General features: G+C 38.4%; 1 protein-coding gene across 3 annotated transcripts in view; it reads right to left on the bottom strand.

The window, feature by feature from the left end:
- Positions 1–17725, bottom strand: part of LOC122556662 (pro-neuregulin-2, membrane-bound isoform-like) — a 691404-nt gene that overhangs the window by 115055 nt on the left and 558624 nt on the right. For all 3 annotated transcript variants that reach the window (XM_087995354.1, XM_087995352.1, XM_087995353.1), the window contains exons 2-3: positions 7630–7792; positions 845–963 (exon numbers count right to left, since the gene is read on the bottom strand). In XM_087995354.1, the coding sequence (XP_087851480.1) occupies positions 845–963; positions 7630–7792 (282 nt within the window). The remainder of the gene's footprint in view (positions 1–844; positions 964–7629; positions 7793–17725) is intronic.

The following is a 17725-nucleotide window of genomic DNA, read 5'->3' as shown; positions in this document are numbered from 1 at the left end:
AAGTGGGAAAAAAGGCGAGGAGCTCCTAGCACTTCTTGTAAGAGCGGAGCTGGAAAATGAAAGAATATAAGTTTAACAAGATAGTTAAAAGCTGAGAACAGCCATCAAGGTTTAGAGCTACTTTCCAGGATCATTAAATAATGTATCATTCTTGCAAAAGATTGAAAAAAGTTAAGGAGTATTTAATGTGGTCCTGGAGATCACAGTCTAAGCCAGTTCACAATTTAAATCTGGATTCTTTAGAGTTAAAGGAAAGAACCTAGGGTTGTACCAGGGGAAAAGACTGAAATGGGAGATAAGAATAGCTTTGCTGGGACTAAAGAAATCACAGGCAGAAGTTACAGAATGTCTGATTCTACCATTGTGCAAAATGGCAGCAGTTCAGCTGAAGGAGGGACAAATCGCTTCAGAAACAATTGATGTTTCAGTACTTACTTAACTCCTTTTATAACCTGAACAGGATCCCGGACAATATTTGTTCTTCATCAACAATAATTGTCAAGAACTGTTTGTTAAAAGATGCAAATGAATTAATACTCTTCTTAAATCCTATCCATGGTCACAACAACTTTGTCATAATGAAATAGCTGATACTCCATTTACCAGCATAAATTTTTTCCATTAGCTTTAGGTTATTGGCACTTTCTTCTTGAGATAGCGTTCAATCAATGCTGTCATTTTATAAAATGTAAGTGAATACATGAAGACATTCTGACTGTACGTAAACATATTTTTTGAAAAAATGATGATATTCAGCACAAATTCTACTGACCCCCTAAGAATACTGATATGGTAATGCTGTCCACTATACACATTAAAAACTATAGAACATATACAGACTCACCCGCTTGCACATTAATGGTAGTTTTTGAAGTGTCTTTGCCTAATGCATTCTCAGCCTCACACGTATATTCCCCAGCATCTTCCACCTTCAGTTTATTTATTTGAAGTCTTGAGTTTTTTCTGCGGAAAGAAACCAAAGCAGACTCTAAGAGGTATACATTTGTAAATATTTGTAAACATATTTTAGAGGAATGAAATGGAGAAGTTGGAAAAGACATGTGGATTCACAACAACAGAATTTGCATCCATTTGCAACTTATATTTTGACTCATTTTCCTTGTTCCAAGAAGTTTAAATGACAGTCTTCAGCTTAAATTATGAGTGCATTTGTTCTGATTAATATTGTATTCTGGTAGGCTGTTGGTAACATCAGTGTCCAACCATTAGAACATTCCTTTCATTTCTTGCAATATGAAACTTCTGGGATTTAATTGAAATAACAAGTCCAACATTCCACTTTTTAAATATCTGGCCAGCAGTACATCAGACAAAGACATTTAGAAAATAAAACTGCATTACTTTAATGTCCTGTTAAAAGATCATTAATACCATTAATGCACACTTAGGTTACACAATTCCTGCAAAGATCAGACATATTGGATAAAATATTGCAGGAAGTGATGAAACAAGAGTGCTCAGTGCTGACGTTGAAGAAAGAAACTCAAAGATCTAATGATCCTTGTGGTATTTTCCATTCTTCAAAGCAGGCACCAAGTCAAAGCAATTCTTTGGTGTGCAACAACAATGATGGCAATAAACAGATTGAAGTAGTCTATCTTTGCAGACCAGGAATTATCCATCACTTTTAACTTAAATGTTTAGATTGCAAAATAAATGACAATGACTAGATTCAGGGAGGTTCTGACGTGTCAATATAAACAAACTTCTAAAAGTTATGACAGGTAGAACTTCTTTAAAATCATAAGTGAATAAATTTAACATTGTACAATGGGTCAGTGAGGGTGTTCAGCAATAATTGTCAAGTTAGGATGCCATTAAAAAGGGAGTTACATCCCTTTCAGCAAGGTATTTATGTTAATGATTTAAACAGTGAGCTCAAGAGCACAGAGTGAAGATATGCATCTGTCCATAAGAGTTCCCATTGTTTGCAAGCTTGGGAGTGCTTCAACAGCTCACTTTCCGGATAAGGACAGAATCTGTGACAGTCCTCGGATTTCCACATTGTACTGTGCATGTGCAGACTCCAAACATTTCTCTCAGACCTTTCTTTTGACACAGTCGTGCAGACTTCAAAGACCTTCCAAAGCAGCTTATGGAAATTTCAGTGTTAACCTCTTTCTGACTTATTCTGTTTTTGCTGGGGCTTGTGGGGTGGTGGAGGTGGGAGCGGGGGCGGAGAACGAGGACGTTGGGGTCACATGTCACATGACTCTCACATATGGAAATCTGTACTCAGCAGGAATATTTGAACTCCATGTGCAGTTCAAACAGGCCTCACATGTGCCACAGCAAGGGCCCTTTCCCAGAATGAGGGAATTGTAGACCTCTAAAGTTATAAATGCTCTTGAAAGGTTGGTAACAACTGTAGAAGTGTCAAACTGTTTTAAAATAAAACCTGCTTGTTTGCATCTCTGTGGTGTTGGAAAAAATCTGTTCTAGAAAGTTAATTAGATACTGATATAGACTTAAGTGCTATAATTGGACCATTAGTAAAGGTTAGTAATTCTTTTTACAATCTATAAATCACAGTTGGGTGTAAAGGGGAGGTGGTTTTAAATTCAGTTTGATTGACAAGTCAAAGTGCTTATTGAAGGATTAGTTGTCTCAGTTATGGGTTGATGAATGATATGAGGGGGCTTGTTTTAAGATGGGATTAAGTAGAACATAGAACATAGAACAATACAGCGCAGAACAGGCCCTTCGACCCTCGATGTTGCGCTGACCTGTGAACTATTCTCAGCTCGTTCCCCTACACTATCCCAAAATCAACCATGCGCTTATCTAAGGATTGTTTAAATCTACCTAATGTGACTGAGTTGACTACCTTAGCAGGTACTTAAGGATATTTAAATATTCTTAGCATGTTTTCATAAACGGGAATATAATTTGTATATGAAGAACTCTGTAATCAATACTGAGAATTTTATTTAATCTCCATACAGTTCTAGAAGTCATCTGTAGTGGTTTGCAAATGAGTTGGCATGAAGGTGGGGTGGGGGAGGGAGTTAGAAACAGATCTAGACCTGAGTCAACACACAGATAAGGAGCATGAGTCAGGATGACAGGTATGAGGGGGCTTTGGAAGTGAGTGGGGTCATAGGTTAACATGAGCTGACATCTATGGGCATGTGCAGTGAGCGTGGATAAGAGGGAGCATGAAGAGTGTGGGCTAGGGGCATCAAATGTTTAAGAAAACAACTGAGATAAAGTGTATGAGAACTGAAGAAGGGTTCATTAAATAGCCTGGCTTAGCATGCAACAGTACTTGAGTGTTGAGGAGGTAGGCCTGACTGCATCTTGTGCCACCAGCACTCCAAACTCCCCCACACAAATATCCCAGCACCTGGCAACTTTCTCCATGAATCAAGATTAGTGTGTTGCTGGAAAAGCACAGCAGGTCAGGCAGCATCTGAGGAGCAGGAAAATCGATGTTTCGGGCATAAGCCCTTCATCCTGATGATGGGCTTTTGCGCAAAATGTTGATTTTCCTGCTCCTCTGATGCTGCCTGACCTGCTGTGCTTTTCCAGCAACACACTAATCTTGACTCTAATCTCCAGCATCTGCAGTACCCACTTCCACCTAACTTTCTCCATGAGGTATGCTGGGAAGTTTTCTGATTTTTCAGGCGGCACGGTGTGCCAGGGAGTTACATCTCATTCGGCAAAGTATTTATGTTAAGATTTAAACAGTGAGCTCAAGAGCACAGAATGAAAATACACATCTGTCAATAAGAGTTCCCATTGTTTGCAAGATTGGGGGTGCCTCAACAGCTCACTTCCTGTATAAGCACAGAATCAGTGTCAGTCCATTGACAGCTCGATTCCAGCCTTGGGCCACTGTCTGTGTGGAGTTTGTACATTCTCCCCATGTCTGCATGGGTTTCCTCTGGGGGCTCTGGTTTCCTTCCACAGTCCAAAGATGTGTAGGGTAGGTGAGTTGACCATGTTAAATTGCCCATAGTGTTCAGGGCTCTGTAGGTTAGGTGTGTTAGTCAGGGGAAATATGGTGCAATATGGATAGGGGAATGGGTCGGTGTGGACTTGTTGGGCCAATGGCCTGTAGGGGTCTACAGATCTTGTTACCTGATTTAGGAACAAAAATCCCAGATTCAGTTTCAGTTGGGTTATGAGAGAAATCTCTAACCATTTCAACATCAATACCATCACAAACTCAGATTCCTGATGAAGGACTTTTGCCTGAAATGTCAATTCTCCTGCTCCTCAGATGCTGCCTGACCTGCTGTGCTTTTCCAGCACCACACTCTCAACTCTGATCTCCAGCATCTGCAGTTCTCACTTTCTCTATCACAAACTCTGCTTGGTTGTTTAATATTGCTTCTGTAATTGCAGCAAAATCATATTTTCCAGTGCTTTAAGAAAACAACTGAGATAAAGTGTATGAGAACTGAAGAGTCATCCTAAGGATCATTTTGGCAAATGCAATATGAGATGCAGGCAAACGCTGAAGGAAATTCATGCAAATCACATTTTCAGTAAAACTACCATGAAAAAAAAATTGTTCTAATTTCCTGAGAAAAAGAAACCAGGGTAGCTGTGATCTCTATCAAAATGTTCCAGAAAATTCCCAGGCAATCTTGAATTGTTGCCAAAAAGAAACAAGGGTAGAATTTGGAGGTCAAATCAACTGACGTTTTCACATATATCCTGTCAATGAGTCACTTGCTAAGGTCAAATCACCGATTCAACTTCTGCGTTTTAATAAGAATCTGTGGTGCAGTGGTTGAAATTATGTGGAAAGTGGGTCAGAGGATTTTGTTTGCAAAGGTTTCACTGTCTTCTTTTTTAGACATCCACAGTGTAGTTGAATGGACCAATCCTGAAAATGGTTGTTTAAGATAGGATTCTGCAAAATTTCTGGAATGTTTGAAATTGATTTGTAATATTTTGTAACATGATAAAAGTATTTTAAAACTTTATCACCAGCGTCTTAGGATGGCTGAGCAAATTGCTACACTCATACTTGTCATTCTGCATAATATAAAGGTCCACGGCATTACAGGTAGTGTATTAATATGGATAGAAGATTGGTTAACTAACAGAAAGCAAGGAGTGGGGATAAATGGGTGTTTTGCTGATTGGCAATCAGCGGCTAGAGGTGTGCCTCAGGAATCAGTATTGGGACCGCATCTGTTTACAATTTATAAAAATGGTTTAGAATTGGGGACCAAGTATAGTGTGTCAAAGTTCGCATAATAACCCCAAGATGAGTGGTACAGCAAAGTGTGCAGAGGACACAAAGTCTGCAGAGGGTTATGAGCGGGTTAACTGAATGGGCAAGGGTCTAGTAGATGGAGAACAATGTTGGTAAATGTGAGGTCATCCATTGAGGAATAACAGCAAAATGGACTATTATTTAAATGGTGAAAAGTTGCACTATGCTGCTGTGCAGAGGGATCTGGGTATCCTTGTGTATGAATCATAAAGAGTTGGTCTGCAGGTGCAGTGGATAATTAAGAAGGCATATTGTCCTTCATTGCTAGAGGAATGGAGTTTAAAAATAGGGAGGTAATGCTGTAACTGGAGAGGATCCTGATGAGGCCACACCTAGAGTACTGTGTACAGTTTTGGTCTCCTTAATTGAGAAAGGCTGTACTGGCATTGGAGGGGTTCCAGAGGAGGTTCACTAGGTTGATTCTGGAGTTGAGAAGGTTGCCTTATTAGGAAAGATTGAGTAGACTGCGACTACACTCACAGATTCACAAAAATGAAAGGGGATCTTGTAGAAACATATAAAATTATGAAGGGAATGGACATGATAGAAACAGGGAGGTTGTTTCCACTGGTGGGTGAACTAGAATGAGAGGACATAGCCTCAAAATAAGGGGAAGCAGATTTAGGACTGAGTTGGAGGGGAACTTTTTCATCCAAAGGTGAATTGTGAATCTGGAGAACGCCATGCACAGTAAGGCTACCTCACTGAGTATTTTTAAGGCAAAGATAGACAGATTTTTGAAACGTAAAAAAATTAAGGATTATGATGAACTGGCGGACAAGTGGAGCTGGGTCCACAAAAATATCAGCCATGATCTTACTGAATGGCCGAGCAGGCTCGATGGGCCAGATGGCCTACTCCTCTTCCTATTTCTTTTGTTCTTATGTCGTCCTAATGTTTCCAGAATTTTGGAGGGGGCTTGGACTAATTGTGATAGATCAAACTGCTTTGCTTATGACTTCAAATACCAGACGTATTCAGTAAAAACTGCCTTTGTAAAACAAAAGCTGTGAGTGAATTTTAGAACAAAAGTGTCTAACTTCACTTAAGAGCTTTTTCTGCTACATCTGTTAATGTTGCATGAAGACCTATTGGCTAGTTTCACATTCAACTACAAACCTTGTCTCCTTACATGAAGTGAAAATTTACAACTGATGAGATCTTAATTTCAGTGGTGACTTAATGATTATAAACTAGAAACTGCAAAACAAAATGAAAAAGGCACTCATGCTTTCTGGCCCAATGCACCAAACTGTGAGTTTTTGACTTCAGTTGTGTTATTAGAGAGTAATACCAATGAATGGAAGGTACTTATCCAAAATGGGAAGTAAAATCAAAAATAAGTCATCAATCTCATAAACAGCCCAGTATGCAGTTATATAGCAGCATTAGCAGAGATGATTAGATTAGATTAGATTCTTGTATCAGTTTCTTCCTCCTTACTTTGATCATAAGAGGAATGGCACTTCACTCATCATACGTCACACAATTGTTTTTTCCATTAGCAATATAAAGATTTATTTTAAGGACTGGCTACACAAAACACTAGCATTTTGATAGACGCTAGCATTTACAATTTGGAGCTCTGTAAAGGAGGGGTGCAGTCACGGAAATATTCCAGTCCATCAGATCCTTATCATGCCACTGCAGTTTCAGAACTTTAAAAAAGTCTTTCATTGGATGTGGGTGTTTCTGACAAGGCCAGTATTTGCTGCCCATCCCTTGTTACTCTCGTTTGACCAAAGAAATTTAACAAGTAATTTTCCTACATGCTCTAAAGATGTCTCACATACTGGCATGATACTTATGTTAATACCTGAATGGCCCAACTCCAGGGAAGTTAGTAGGGTCAGCACTTGTGTCATTAACAGACAACAATTACTTTTATGTCATCGTTGAAATGGTAGTGATGATCCTGAATATTTAATCCCAAGCCAAACTGAGGCTCCTTCTTTTTATATTGGTAACAATGTTCCATTTATGCTCCCTCATTCAAGCCCAGATATTCCTAGTGGCCTTTCTGATTAGTCATGTTTACTGGAAATTATTAAAATCCCTTATTAAACTCCCTTCATCCAATTTTGACATCAATCAGACAGAAGTCATTTTCATCCAATCAGTCTGAGATGGATTCAATCCCAGGCCCAGATAGGAAAAGAGGATAGTTGTGTTAAAATACTACAGTTCCTCACTTCTACTAAGGCATAATTATTCTCTGAAGTTTTCTTTATCATTTTGTTATCAAGTGTAAAAGTCATGCTAAGTAGAAAGTAAGTTATACAGTGCTTCACATAAAAGGTGTTAAATACCCAATGAATTCTTGAAAAAAAATGTCAAATGTAAAAACAGTAATCTATATTTTGTAAACTTACTTCCCAGATTTTATCCTGATTTCTTTATTTTTCTTTATCTCTCTTCCATCTTTGAACCACTTATAAGTGGGTCGGGGATTTCCTACTGCCTCACATTTCAGAGAAAGCTTTTGTCCTTCCAGAAGAGTTTGGTTCTTCAGTTTCTTCAGCTTTGGAGGAACAGCTGTGAAGACACAAATTAATCTTGGAATCAGTTCATTGCAAGAGTTTGTCCAACAACTGCCTTCAAATACTAAGATGCATTGAGCTGAAATAATTGTTACTGCAAACAAAATGGTGGCCAAACATTTTCTCAGAGGTTCACCCAATTGCCCATCAATACTTCAAGAGAAAAATCTGGATAAACCATGTGAACTTTCTTTGTTGTTGATATTAGGCCATGGTTATGTGCAAGGTGATTGGTAGGGAGAAACTCTGAGAAGATATCTGGCCTTAGAATGGCTGTCAAAAAGATGTTGTACAGAGTAATATTTAGGATTCCTTTGCTTGTGCTCCTATAAAGCTGTAGCAGAAATATCGATACAATGCCAAATAGTATAAGAAATCCTTAATAAAAAGTAAATACGTAAGAAAACGAGAGGAGGATTTGTATTTGCATATGTTTCTAACATTACTGTTAAGAAATGTTTCAGGCATTGAATGCACAGGTACGGAATCTCTCCTACTCAGTACAGTTACCTGAAAACACTTTCAGTATAACACTGGATAGTTTGCCAAAATTCCTTAAGTAGGTTTGAGCTCTGGCATTATCAAAGAAGTATTTTCAATGACCTTTTCACACAGGTGTACATTTCTGCTGAAATACTGCAACTTAATTCCTAAAATTTCTAGCAGTGATTTGATAGATTTTATCCAGCAATTATCAGTATTACTTTTCATATTATACTTTGAGCTGTAGGTGCCAGTTTGAAGTGTTTACAGCAATGAAAGACTAATCAGGTACAGCTGTATTGTAGCATTCTGTTTTCTGTTGCCACCTGTGCCTAGAAGTTAATCTGAAGTACAAAACATTTTCAAGTATCATTTACTGACAATAGAATCATGCAAAAAAAAAGCCTCTGGTGGGAAAATATAAAAATAGTGTGAGGTAAAGCTTCACTTTGGCAGGAATGCAAAATGTAGGGTTGTGCATTAGCTGCTTGCTAACAATTCCCGCCCACTTTCACTTTCTATTGCATAACACATAACATTACATAACACATAGCGTTTATAGCAGGAACTTGTTCCACTACTACCCATACTGCATTCTGTAAAGGTTGCATTTCAACCACTATTCATGTAATAAGCAAATTGAACAGAAATACTGCATAATAGACATCAGATTCAATATTATGTTAATTACTAAGGTACTTTTTAAAATGTCTATATTGTTTCTTTTAGTACAGTAACATGATAAATATAAATTACTTTATGCAAAATGTGAACTATGTAAAATAAATCACTGCATAATACAAATCAATAGAACTTGAGGATGTTGTGCTGCAGGAGTAAAACAGGAATAATAGAAACTGGGTAAGCCATTCAGCCACTCATCTATTTTTCCATTCAATAACATCCTGGCTGATCTTATTGTTCCCTAAACTTCACCTTCCTGTCTGTGCCCCCTCAACCTTGGACTCCTTTGCTGATCAAAGATCTATCCATTCCATTAGATTATAACTATTCTGTACCTTATCCAATCTTTGCTTCATATCCTGGATACCCTAACTGAACAAAAATCTATGGAAAATTCATTTTTTCTATTTTCCATAATACTCACTTTCCTACTATTTGTGTTTTTGTTTATTCTTCTCTGTTCTAAATTTCAAGATCATTATGTATTTTGTTTTGGATAGATTAGAAATGTCATGATACTGACCTCTAGTTAGAGGTCAGTCATTGGTTGTTCAATCTGTCAATTTTGGATATTCGTTCAAAATAGAAGCTCAATTAAACAAGTAACGGGATAAGAGATACAAATGAGATTAAACGAAAAGGGAAAGACCACCTGAAAGATGGATAAACATGGCATAAGAAGAATAAGCTGATAAATTAGAGAGCAATTGGGAAAAGAAAAGGGATAAGCTGATGGCTGTTAGGTTTTATCTCGACAGGTTTAATTGGAAGCCTAGCTTTCGGAGCGCTGCTCCTTCATCAGGTGGTTGTGGAGTATAAGATTGTAAGACACACAGTGTTGTGTGATTTTTAACTTTGTACACCCCAGTCCAAAACCGGCACCTCCAAATCAGGTTTTATTTCAGTAGTCCCAACATTACAGCACAAGATTTGTAAACCCAAGTGTATAGATTTTCAATTTAAATCATTGTGTTTAGTATAATTTTAGAAAACCAGATATACGTGGAATTCAACATTTAACTTCACAATACAGAATAGTTCAACTTCTGAAACGTCCAGACCAAGGTAGGTCAGGAAAATTTTGCAAATAGTTTGGATGTTCCTCTTGACCATTGTCGGAAGGTTTTTTGTTGTTCTGCCAATTTACAACCGATTTGGTGAAAGATTGTCAGAAATCTCTGGACTGAAAAATGTGTGGCTGGAAAAGCGCAGGTCAGGCAGCATCCAAGGAGCAGGAGAATCGACGTTTCCTGAAGAAGGGCTTATGCCTGAAATGTCGATTCTCCTGCTCCTTGGATGCTGCCTGACCTGCTGCACTTTTCCAGCAACACATTTTTCAGCTCTGATCTCCAGCATCTGCAGTCCTCACTTTCTCCTAGAAATCTCTGGAGCAACGTTCACTTTAGGTGGCTATGGGAGGAGCAGATACAATGCATTCCTTCAATTCAAGCCTTGAAGCCCAGGTCATTTTACAGGCTGAACCACACTTAGATACTGTTGGCAAGCAGCAAATGTAAAGCACCCACAGGCAATGTATTTGTCAGCTGGGTGTGAGGAAAGAATTCTGAAGGATCCTACCTGACGCTGAAATTAAAGTTACATGGGAGGTAGAGGTAGTCATGGCAATGATGTGAAGACACATTAACAATGAGCCACAGTAATTATGCTCCTCCTATCCACACAAAAAATATTTATATAGGTACTTGTTTAATGAGCTACCCACAGTTGGGATCCTTTAAGTATATTCAATGTCTGATAACAATGGGCCTGGTTTTGTTAGAGCCCACGGAAACAAGAGACATAATTTATCACCATCTTTATGTTTCTGCCAAAGCTATAACAGCTAATCAAAAGAATTCCTGAGGAAATTTCCATTGGATTTATTTCACACATTGGAATTTCACTACGTAGCATGTATGAAGCTAAGATGGTAATAAAGTGAAAATATATTTTCACAAGTAATTATGAATTTCCCATTTCTTGGGATGAAAATAGTAATTTTAGTTGTAACATGCCCATTACACAAAACTGGTAAAATATTCAACTGTCGCTGATCCACAACTTATTTTCACTTATTAACGAATTGAATTTATTGATAACAAATAATAAAACTGGGGGATTTTGTTTACATTCAAAATAACATTGAATGTAATCTATACAAAAAAGGCATTTTGTCAAGAGACTTAGAAAATTCAAAAACAACAGTGCTGCTGGTATTGTTGCTCCCTACAATCTCATCAGAACTGAGGCAAGGTTGCTTGCAAGACCAAAAAAGAAAGCTCTTGAAATTGAAATTTGCAATAATTGGAGATTCAAAGCTCTATTTCTTGTTTGAGAAAATCCCGAACTGAAATTTAAACGAAAACTTCAGATTTCTGATAAAGAGGCGTGGGTGTTAGTGGGGGAATAGAGGGATTCTGACCAAGGATTCTAGGCTGTTACATGAAAACTCTAGGGAAACAAACTGAAAACTCAGGTTGTCATAGAAATGGAGACTGATTAAATCCAAATGGGACAAAAACAGAGTTTTGGGATCACATTATAGCAGCAACAGTAAAAGCAGGATATAGAAAATCATGTAGGTGAGACAACTACAAAACAAGGAAGCCACGTCTGGATTTAACCAGAGGGATTGAAATAAACTAACCACCACTGTTTTAAGACCATAAGAAATAGGAGTGGAAGAAAGGCCATTCGGCCCATCGAATCCACTCTGCCATTCAATCATGGCTGATGGGCATTTCAATGCCACTTACCCGCACACTCCCCGTGTCACTTAATTCCTTGCGTTTTACCAGAACTTGCTGTACAGTACACAGAGATGTCCAAGTACTAGGATGTAAATGATTCTGGGAATCCTTGTAATCGGGATGTTACAAGCAAGTTAAAGACGTGCATGCTTTTGGCAATAAATGTACCTATGCAACTCAGATGGAGGAAAGCTGCTGATTTGAAGAGACCAATGATCAAATATAGCTTGAAGAGAAAGAGTTGAACACTCCTGAAGGAAGATTGAGTTTTGAGGTTCTTTTTACAATAAAATATTGTGCAATAAATGCTAAGGGGATGGTCAAAAAGCTAAATTTGTGTTACCTTCTATTTAAGGTGTAACTTATAATTTCTATCAAATATAATTTGTCTGATAGCTCTTGGTGATTCAGAATTGATTGTGGGTTGATTATTAAAAGTAATATTATGAAAATGAAATCTTGTCACTTGGTTTTTTCCATTGGATTGTTTTGTTTTTGGAGTTTATTGATCTTTATGGGAATCATAGCAACTGTCAGGTTAATTGTTGTTAGTTCACCTGTAGATGATCTGTTATAGCAGGTTTGAACCTAGCTGACTATAGAGACTAGTACTGTCATGAAAAACCAAACTTCTTAAAAATGGACTTTAATTATAAAATACATGCAACACCAGCAGGGTTTAAACACCATCAATCTAACTAGGAATTCAATACATATAATTTTATGTACAATATAGATAATTGTATGTGTAAATAGTTTTCCAGATGTCTACGTTTTGAAAACCTTAAATTGTTGCAGATTTTGTCAACTTTTTGTTACAAATTCCTCTGTGACATGCATAACAAAATGGTTTATGTAAACTTCACTACAATTGAACCATCCTCCAGTGGCACTGTAAACCTGTTTTATGTCTTCACTGCCCTCTGTGATAAACCCATTGCAATCAATGAAATTAAATGTCTGGAGCTACGTATAACTGGGACACTGCTTCAATTTCAGCCATTCTGCACCACTGTCCAAGCCAAATTTCTATCCATGCTTCTCAGCTTGCTAAATTTCTAGCTAAACATTGAACTGTATTAATATTAAATACATTTATGATGTAAAAAGAGACAATGTCTGTTATTGAAGTATATGGTTAATCTTGACTTGTTTGAAAAAAAGGAGTAATATTTATCTGCAATAATTTTAAAAAGTGGGAATTCATGAAGTTATAAAGTTAACGTACTCAAAGATAGTGTGGTGAATATAACATGACCTGGCAAAACAATTACAGCAATTGAATATTGAAAAATCTCAAGCATTCAATCTTACATGCTGTATTTCTCCCCTAATGGTTGACTGCTTTATGCATTGACTGTCTTTCCTCCCCCAGCAGAAATCGATAACCTTGAAATATTTCCTAAGAAATGTATATACCATTCAAACTTCAACAAAAACCCCAGCGAAAGAATGTTTCGTGATGGATTATGTATCGCTACTGTTAACAATTTGAAATGGCCTTCGGAACATGTTTGGCAAAAAATATCAGATATTGATTCTTTCCCTTGTGGTTTCTCAGACCATCCAGGAACAGTGCTCAAACTAGTGTTCCTCCTTTGCTCTGTTTTTACATCATATTTCTCATTATCAGGCTCCTCTTCATAGCCAATGTGAGACTTTTCAAGTGGAGTTACTGTTTTGTTTATGCAGATCATGCAAAGTAGTGATTCAAAAACAGCAATGAGATAAATAGCCAGTTAATGACATTAAATTCAACATTGACAAAACAGGCTGAGGCCCATAAAAAGAAAAAAAATAGACAATGTATAATGAAAACATAATCCATTGCTGCCTTTTTGCACAACTGCTGAAATTGAATACTTCCCAAAGTCTGATGTTGATTTATTTTGGTAAGGGCTGGAAATGTGTTGCTGGAAAAGCGCAGCAGGTCAGGCAGCATCCAGGGAACAGGAGAATCGACGTTTCGGGCATAAGCCTTTCTTCAGGAATGCGGGATAAGTCGGTTCCGTAGGCAGGTGCTGAGGAAGGAGATGTGGCTGTGGTAGCGAGTCTGTTTGAGAATGTGGCTGAAGAGCTTCTGTGCAGAGGAGATGTCCTGGGGGGTGCAGTGAGAGAGGGACTCACTGAAATCTTTGTAGAGGGAGGAAGAGAGCTTCTTCAAGGAAGGCATCCTTGTAAGAGCATTCGCAGTAGGTTGAAATCTTTGAGGAGAAAGTGAGGTCTGCAGATGCTGGAGATCAGAGCTGGAAATGTGTTGCTGGAAAAGCGCAGCAGGTCAGGCAGCATCCAGGGAACAGGAGAATCGACGTTTCGGGCATAAGCCCTTCTTCAGGAATGGCTTATTCATTCCTGAAGAAGGGCTTATGCCCGAAACATCGATTCTCCTGTTCCCTGGATGCTGCCTGACGTGCTGCGCTTTTCCAGCAACACATTTCCAGCTCTGATCTCCAGCATCTGCAGACCTCACTTTCTCCTTATTTTGGTAAGGCCCTTGCTTGGAACACTCAAGTGCATGTTCTGACATCATACAATGGTATCAAGGTCCAGTTACTCACAAAACCTGCTGTCTTGTAAACTGCAGCACAAAGTCCAAACTCCCTTTCCTCTCCAAAATACTTAAACTCCCTTAAATCCATGCAGCTGACATGCTGGGTTCCCTAATCATTGAAGATGGGATATTTGTGAAGCTGCCTCCCCTAGTTGTTGTTGAATCATCCAGCAACATTCAACACAAGATGCAGCAGGCCTGCAGGTCTTTGATCTGATCCATTGGTTGTGGGATCACTTAGTCCTGTCTATCATTTGCTTAGACCATAAGCCATAGGAGCAGAAATTAGGCCATTCAGCCCATTGAATGGTGGAGCAGACTCAATCATGGCTAACAAATTTCTCAACCCCATTCTCCCACTTTCTCCCCATAATCATTGATACGCTTGATACTCAAGAATCTACCTAACTCAATCTTAAATATACTCAATGACCCGGCCTCCATGGCCTTCTGCGGCAATTTGTGTAATTTCTGCTGTTTCTGATGGCCTATCATACGAGCATAGCATTCTATGAACCTGGGTATCCTTGGAGATAATGCACTGTTTATTTTTCTAGGTTCCGTTTGCACACAGAATTATTGTGAATCAGATAATAAAATCACTAATACTACATCTCATCCTCACTGACAGGGGAAACACAGCATGTCAATGCAAAAGGCAAGCTTGAAGCATTTTTAAGAAAGGGGCTGGGTGGATGATTCACCTCAACACCTCCTTGAGGATCAGTTATTTCATTTATACTTTTCCCTCCAACATAAGGTCACAGAATCACAGAATTATTATGGTACGGTAGAAAGCCATTCAGCCCATCATTCCTGAAGCAGCTCTGTTATCTTGTGTGAATCTCCTGCCTTTTCTACATTTTCCTGCACACCATTACTATCCAAAAAAAAATCTGATGCTCTCTTCAATGTCTCAACGGAACCTGCCTCCACCACATTTCCAGGCAGTACATTCCATACCCTAATAACACATGAGAAAAAGTCTTTTCTCAGATCACCCTTGCTTCATTTGTACATCACCATAAATCTCGACCCTTTCATTCTTATATTTTGTTATCTGTGGAAACTGCTTCACCCTATCTACTCAATCTGGCCAATCATGATTTTGAAAGCTTCAATCAGATCTCTCTTTTACTTTCCAGGAAGGACAGACCCAATTTCTTCAATCTATTCTAATTCTAAATTTCTTCTGCACTCTCTCCAATACAATTCATTTTTACCTCTCATGTAGTGCCCATGACTGATCACAATACTCCAGCTGAGTCTAACAAGTAACTTGTTCAAGTTCAACATCACCCTCCTGGTCTTGTACTCTATGCTTCTACTAATAAAGCCGAGAACATTGTATGCCTTATTTACTGCTCTCTTTAAGTGTCCTGCCACCCTCAATGATCTGTGTAAGTGTACACCCAAGTCCCTCTACTCCTGCAACCTAAGAATGTTTGCTGGTGAACATAAAGTGCTCAGCTTTGTTTGCAGGATGTCAGATGCTGGAGCAGTCTGTGCCCATAGGTAGCAAGTCCTGGACAACACTGATGTTTGGGCTGATGAGTGGCAAGTGATTTGCATGTCACATCAGCAACAGAAAATTATAATCTCAAGCCCAACACAAGAGAATCTAAAGCACTCCCCACAATATTGAAAAGCATTCATTGTTGAATCCTCTACTATTGATTCTCTGGTTTCTACCTTTGAAAAGAAACATAAATTCACTGGCCATGTGAAAGTGAAGCTAAAGAACAGATTAGAAGCTGGAAATTCTGTGGTGAATAACTCATTCACAGTTTCCACAAAATCTGTCTACCATTTACAAGGTATAAGTCAACAACATGATTGCCTCCACTTGCTTGAATGAAGGCAGATCAGTAATGTTCAAAAGGCTCATCGCTGCTGCTATGATCTTCACAGATGGTAATACTGGACAACTCAGATTCCAGATTGAAATTCAGATTGAAAATTTGGTTCCTGTGGTGGTCAGTCACTGAACACATTCACATGAAGCTGACAATAACCTTTTAACAAAGATCATAAATTTGTCGCACAAAAGGAAAAAAAGTTTAAATAAATATATGACAATTTCCTTGTATATCTTCATGGACTCCATCATGCCTTCAAATTTCCTTAATGTGTCAGTTGAGAAATCTGCTATGAGTTCTCTACTATCAGCCTACCTTCACTGGTCAGTAAACATTTTGAGATTTTTAGAGCTTGATGCACTATTGGAAACTTTATAAATAGGGCTTGAGCAATTTGCTCACTTTACATACACAATACTGAAAGGGTGCAACAAAGGCATCCAGGTCAAAAAGTGTGGTGCCAGAAAAGCACAACTGGTCAGGCTGCATCCATACAGCAGGAGAGTCGACTTTGAGCATAAGCTGTTCATCAGGAATGCGTGCATCAAAGGCATCCTACAAGACAGTGGCTACCCTTATCAAATCATTTTATGCTTTATATAATCTAATAACAAATGAGCCCTGAGATTGTCACTTCCAGTGTGAAAAATCAGGACCTAAAAACTCCATAACTGAGCAACAGGCTAAGCTAGCTGGTTCATGCTGCTACTGTGCGGTAGCAACACAAGTGGTCTTCACCACTGATAGGATGTTGCAATCAAGCCAAACGGACATCCTACCTCCCACACAAGCGTGTAATAATAATGTGGTATATGAATTTCTGTGCTGCTATATAGGACATATGTCCTAAACTGGTGAATCGTATTAAACAGGATGTCCCTTTGGTGGTTCACAATATGCAAGGTACTAACTTTATTCAATCTGCCCGTTCTTGCAAAACGCAAAATGTAGCATCCAGCATTGGATGGGATTCTGTCACAGAATTACTTAGAAAAACATAAGTGCCTATTCAGCTCCATGAGTTGAATGAGTTCATTGCATTCAGAATCAAATTCACTTCTACATATTCAAACCTGCCAGGCTCGTTCTGAAAATTAATCTAAGATCATCAGTCAGGCTCATAGTGTGGTGTATTTACATGCACTGGAAGCTACATATATTAATAGACAGGGCCCTGGTCTTTGCCGTCAGAAAGAGCATGTACACGCATGACAGCCATTCTCTGTTTACTCCTGCCCTTTACTAGGGTCAGTCTGTCTGGCTTAAATTTAAACAAAGCCTAGCAGTTAACTGTCAATTATCATTTAACTGAAGCATTCTGCATGACAACATCTCTACCAATCAGAATCAACTTGTCAGCCAATCAACACTTCCTTCTTATACAGTATAGAAATATATTTCACTGGTATTCTTATGAATATCCTGATGAATGCAAGAGAAAAAAACTTCCACAAAATGTGTCATTTTTTTCAGTGCTGCACAAGTTCTGTACTACCAAATTACAGTTTGAAAGACTGGTTATGATTCGCTTTGCTTAATTGTCAACATGGGGAAAAAAAACATCTGTAGTTTAATTAAGAATTATAAGGACAATTAAATCC

The sequence above is a fragment of the Chiloscyllium plagiosum genome, unplaced genomic scaffold (genome assembly GCF_037043375.1).
Source record: "Chiloscyllium plagiosum isolate Xiang-an unplaced genomic scaffold, Cpla_swu_hap1 HiC_scaffold_16, whole genome shotgun sequence".
In the NCBI taxonomy this organism is placed as follows: Eukaryota; Metazoa; Chordata; class Chondrichthyes; order Orectolobiformes; family Hemiscylliidae; genus Chiloscyllium; species Chiloscyllium plagiosum.
The sequence above is the reverse complement of the archived record's forward strand: the minus strand, read 5'-3'. Positions and strand labels throughout refer to the sequence as shown.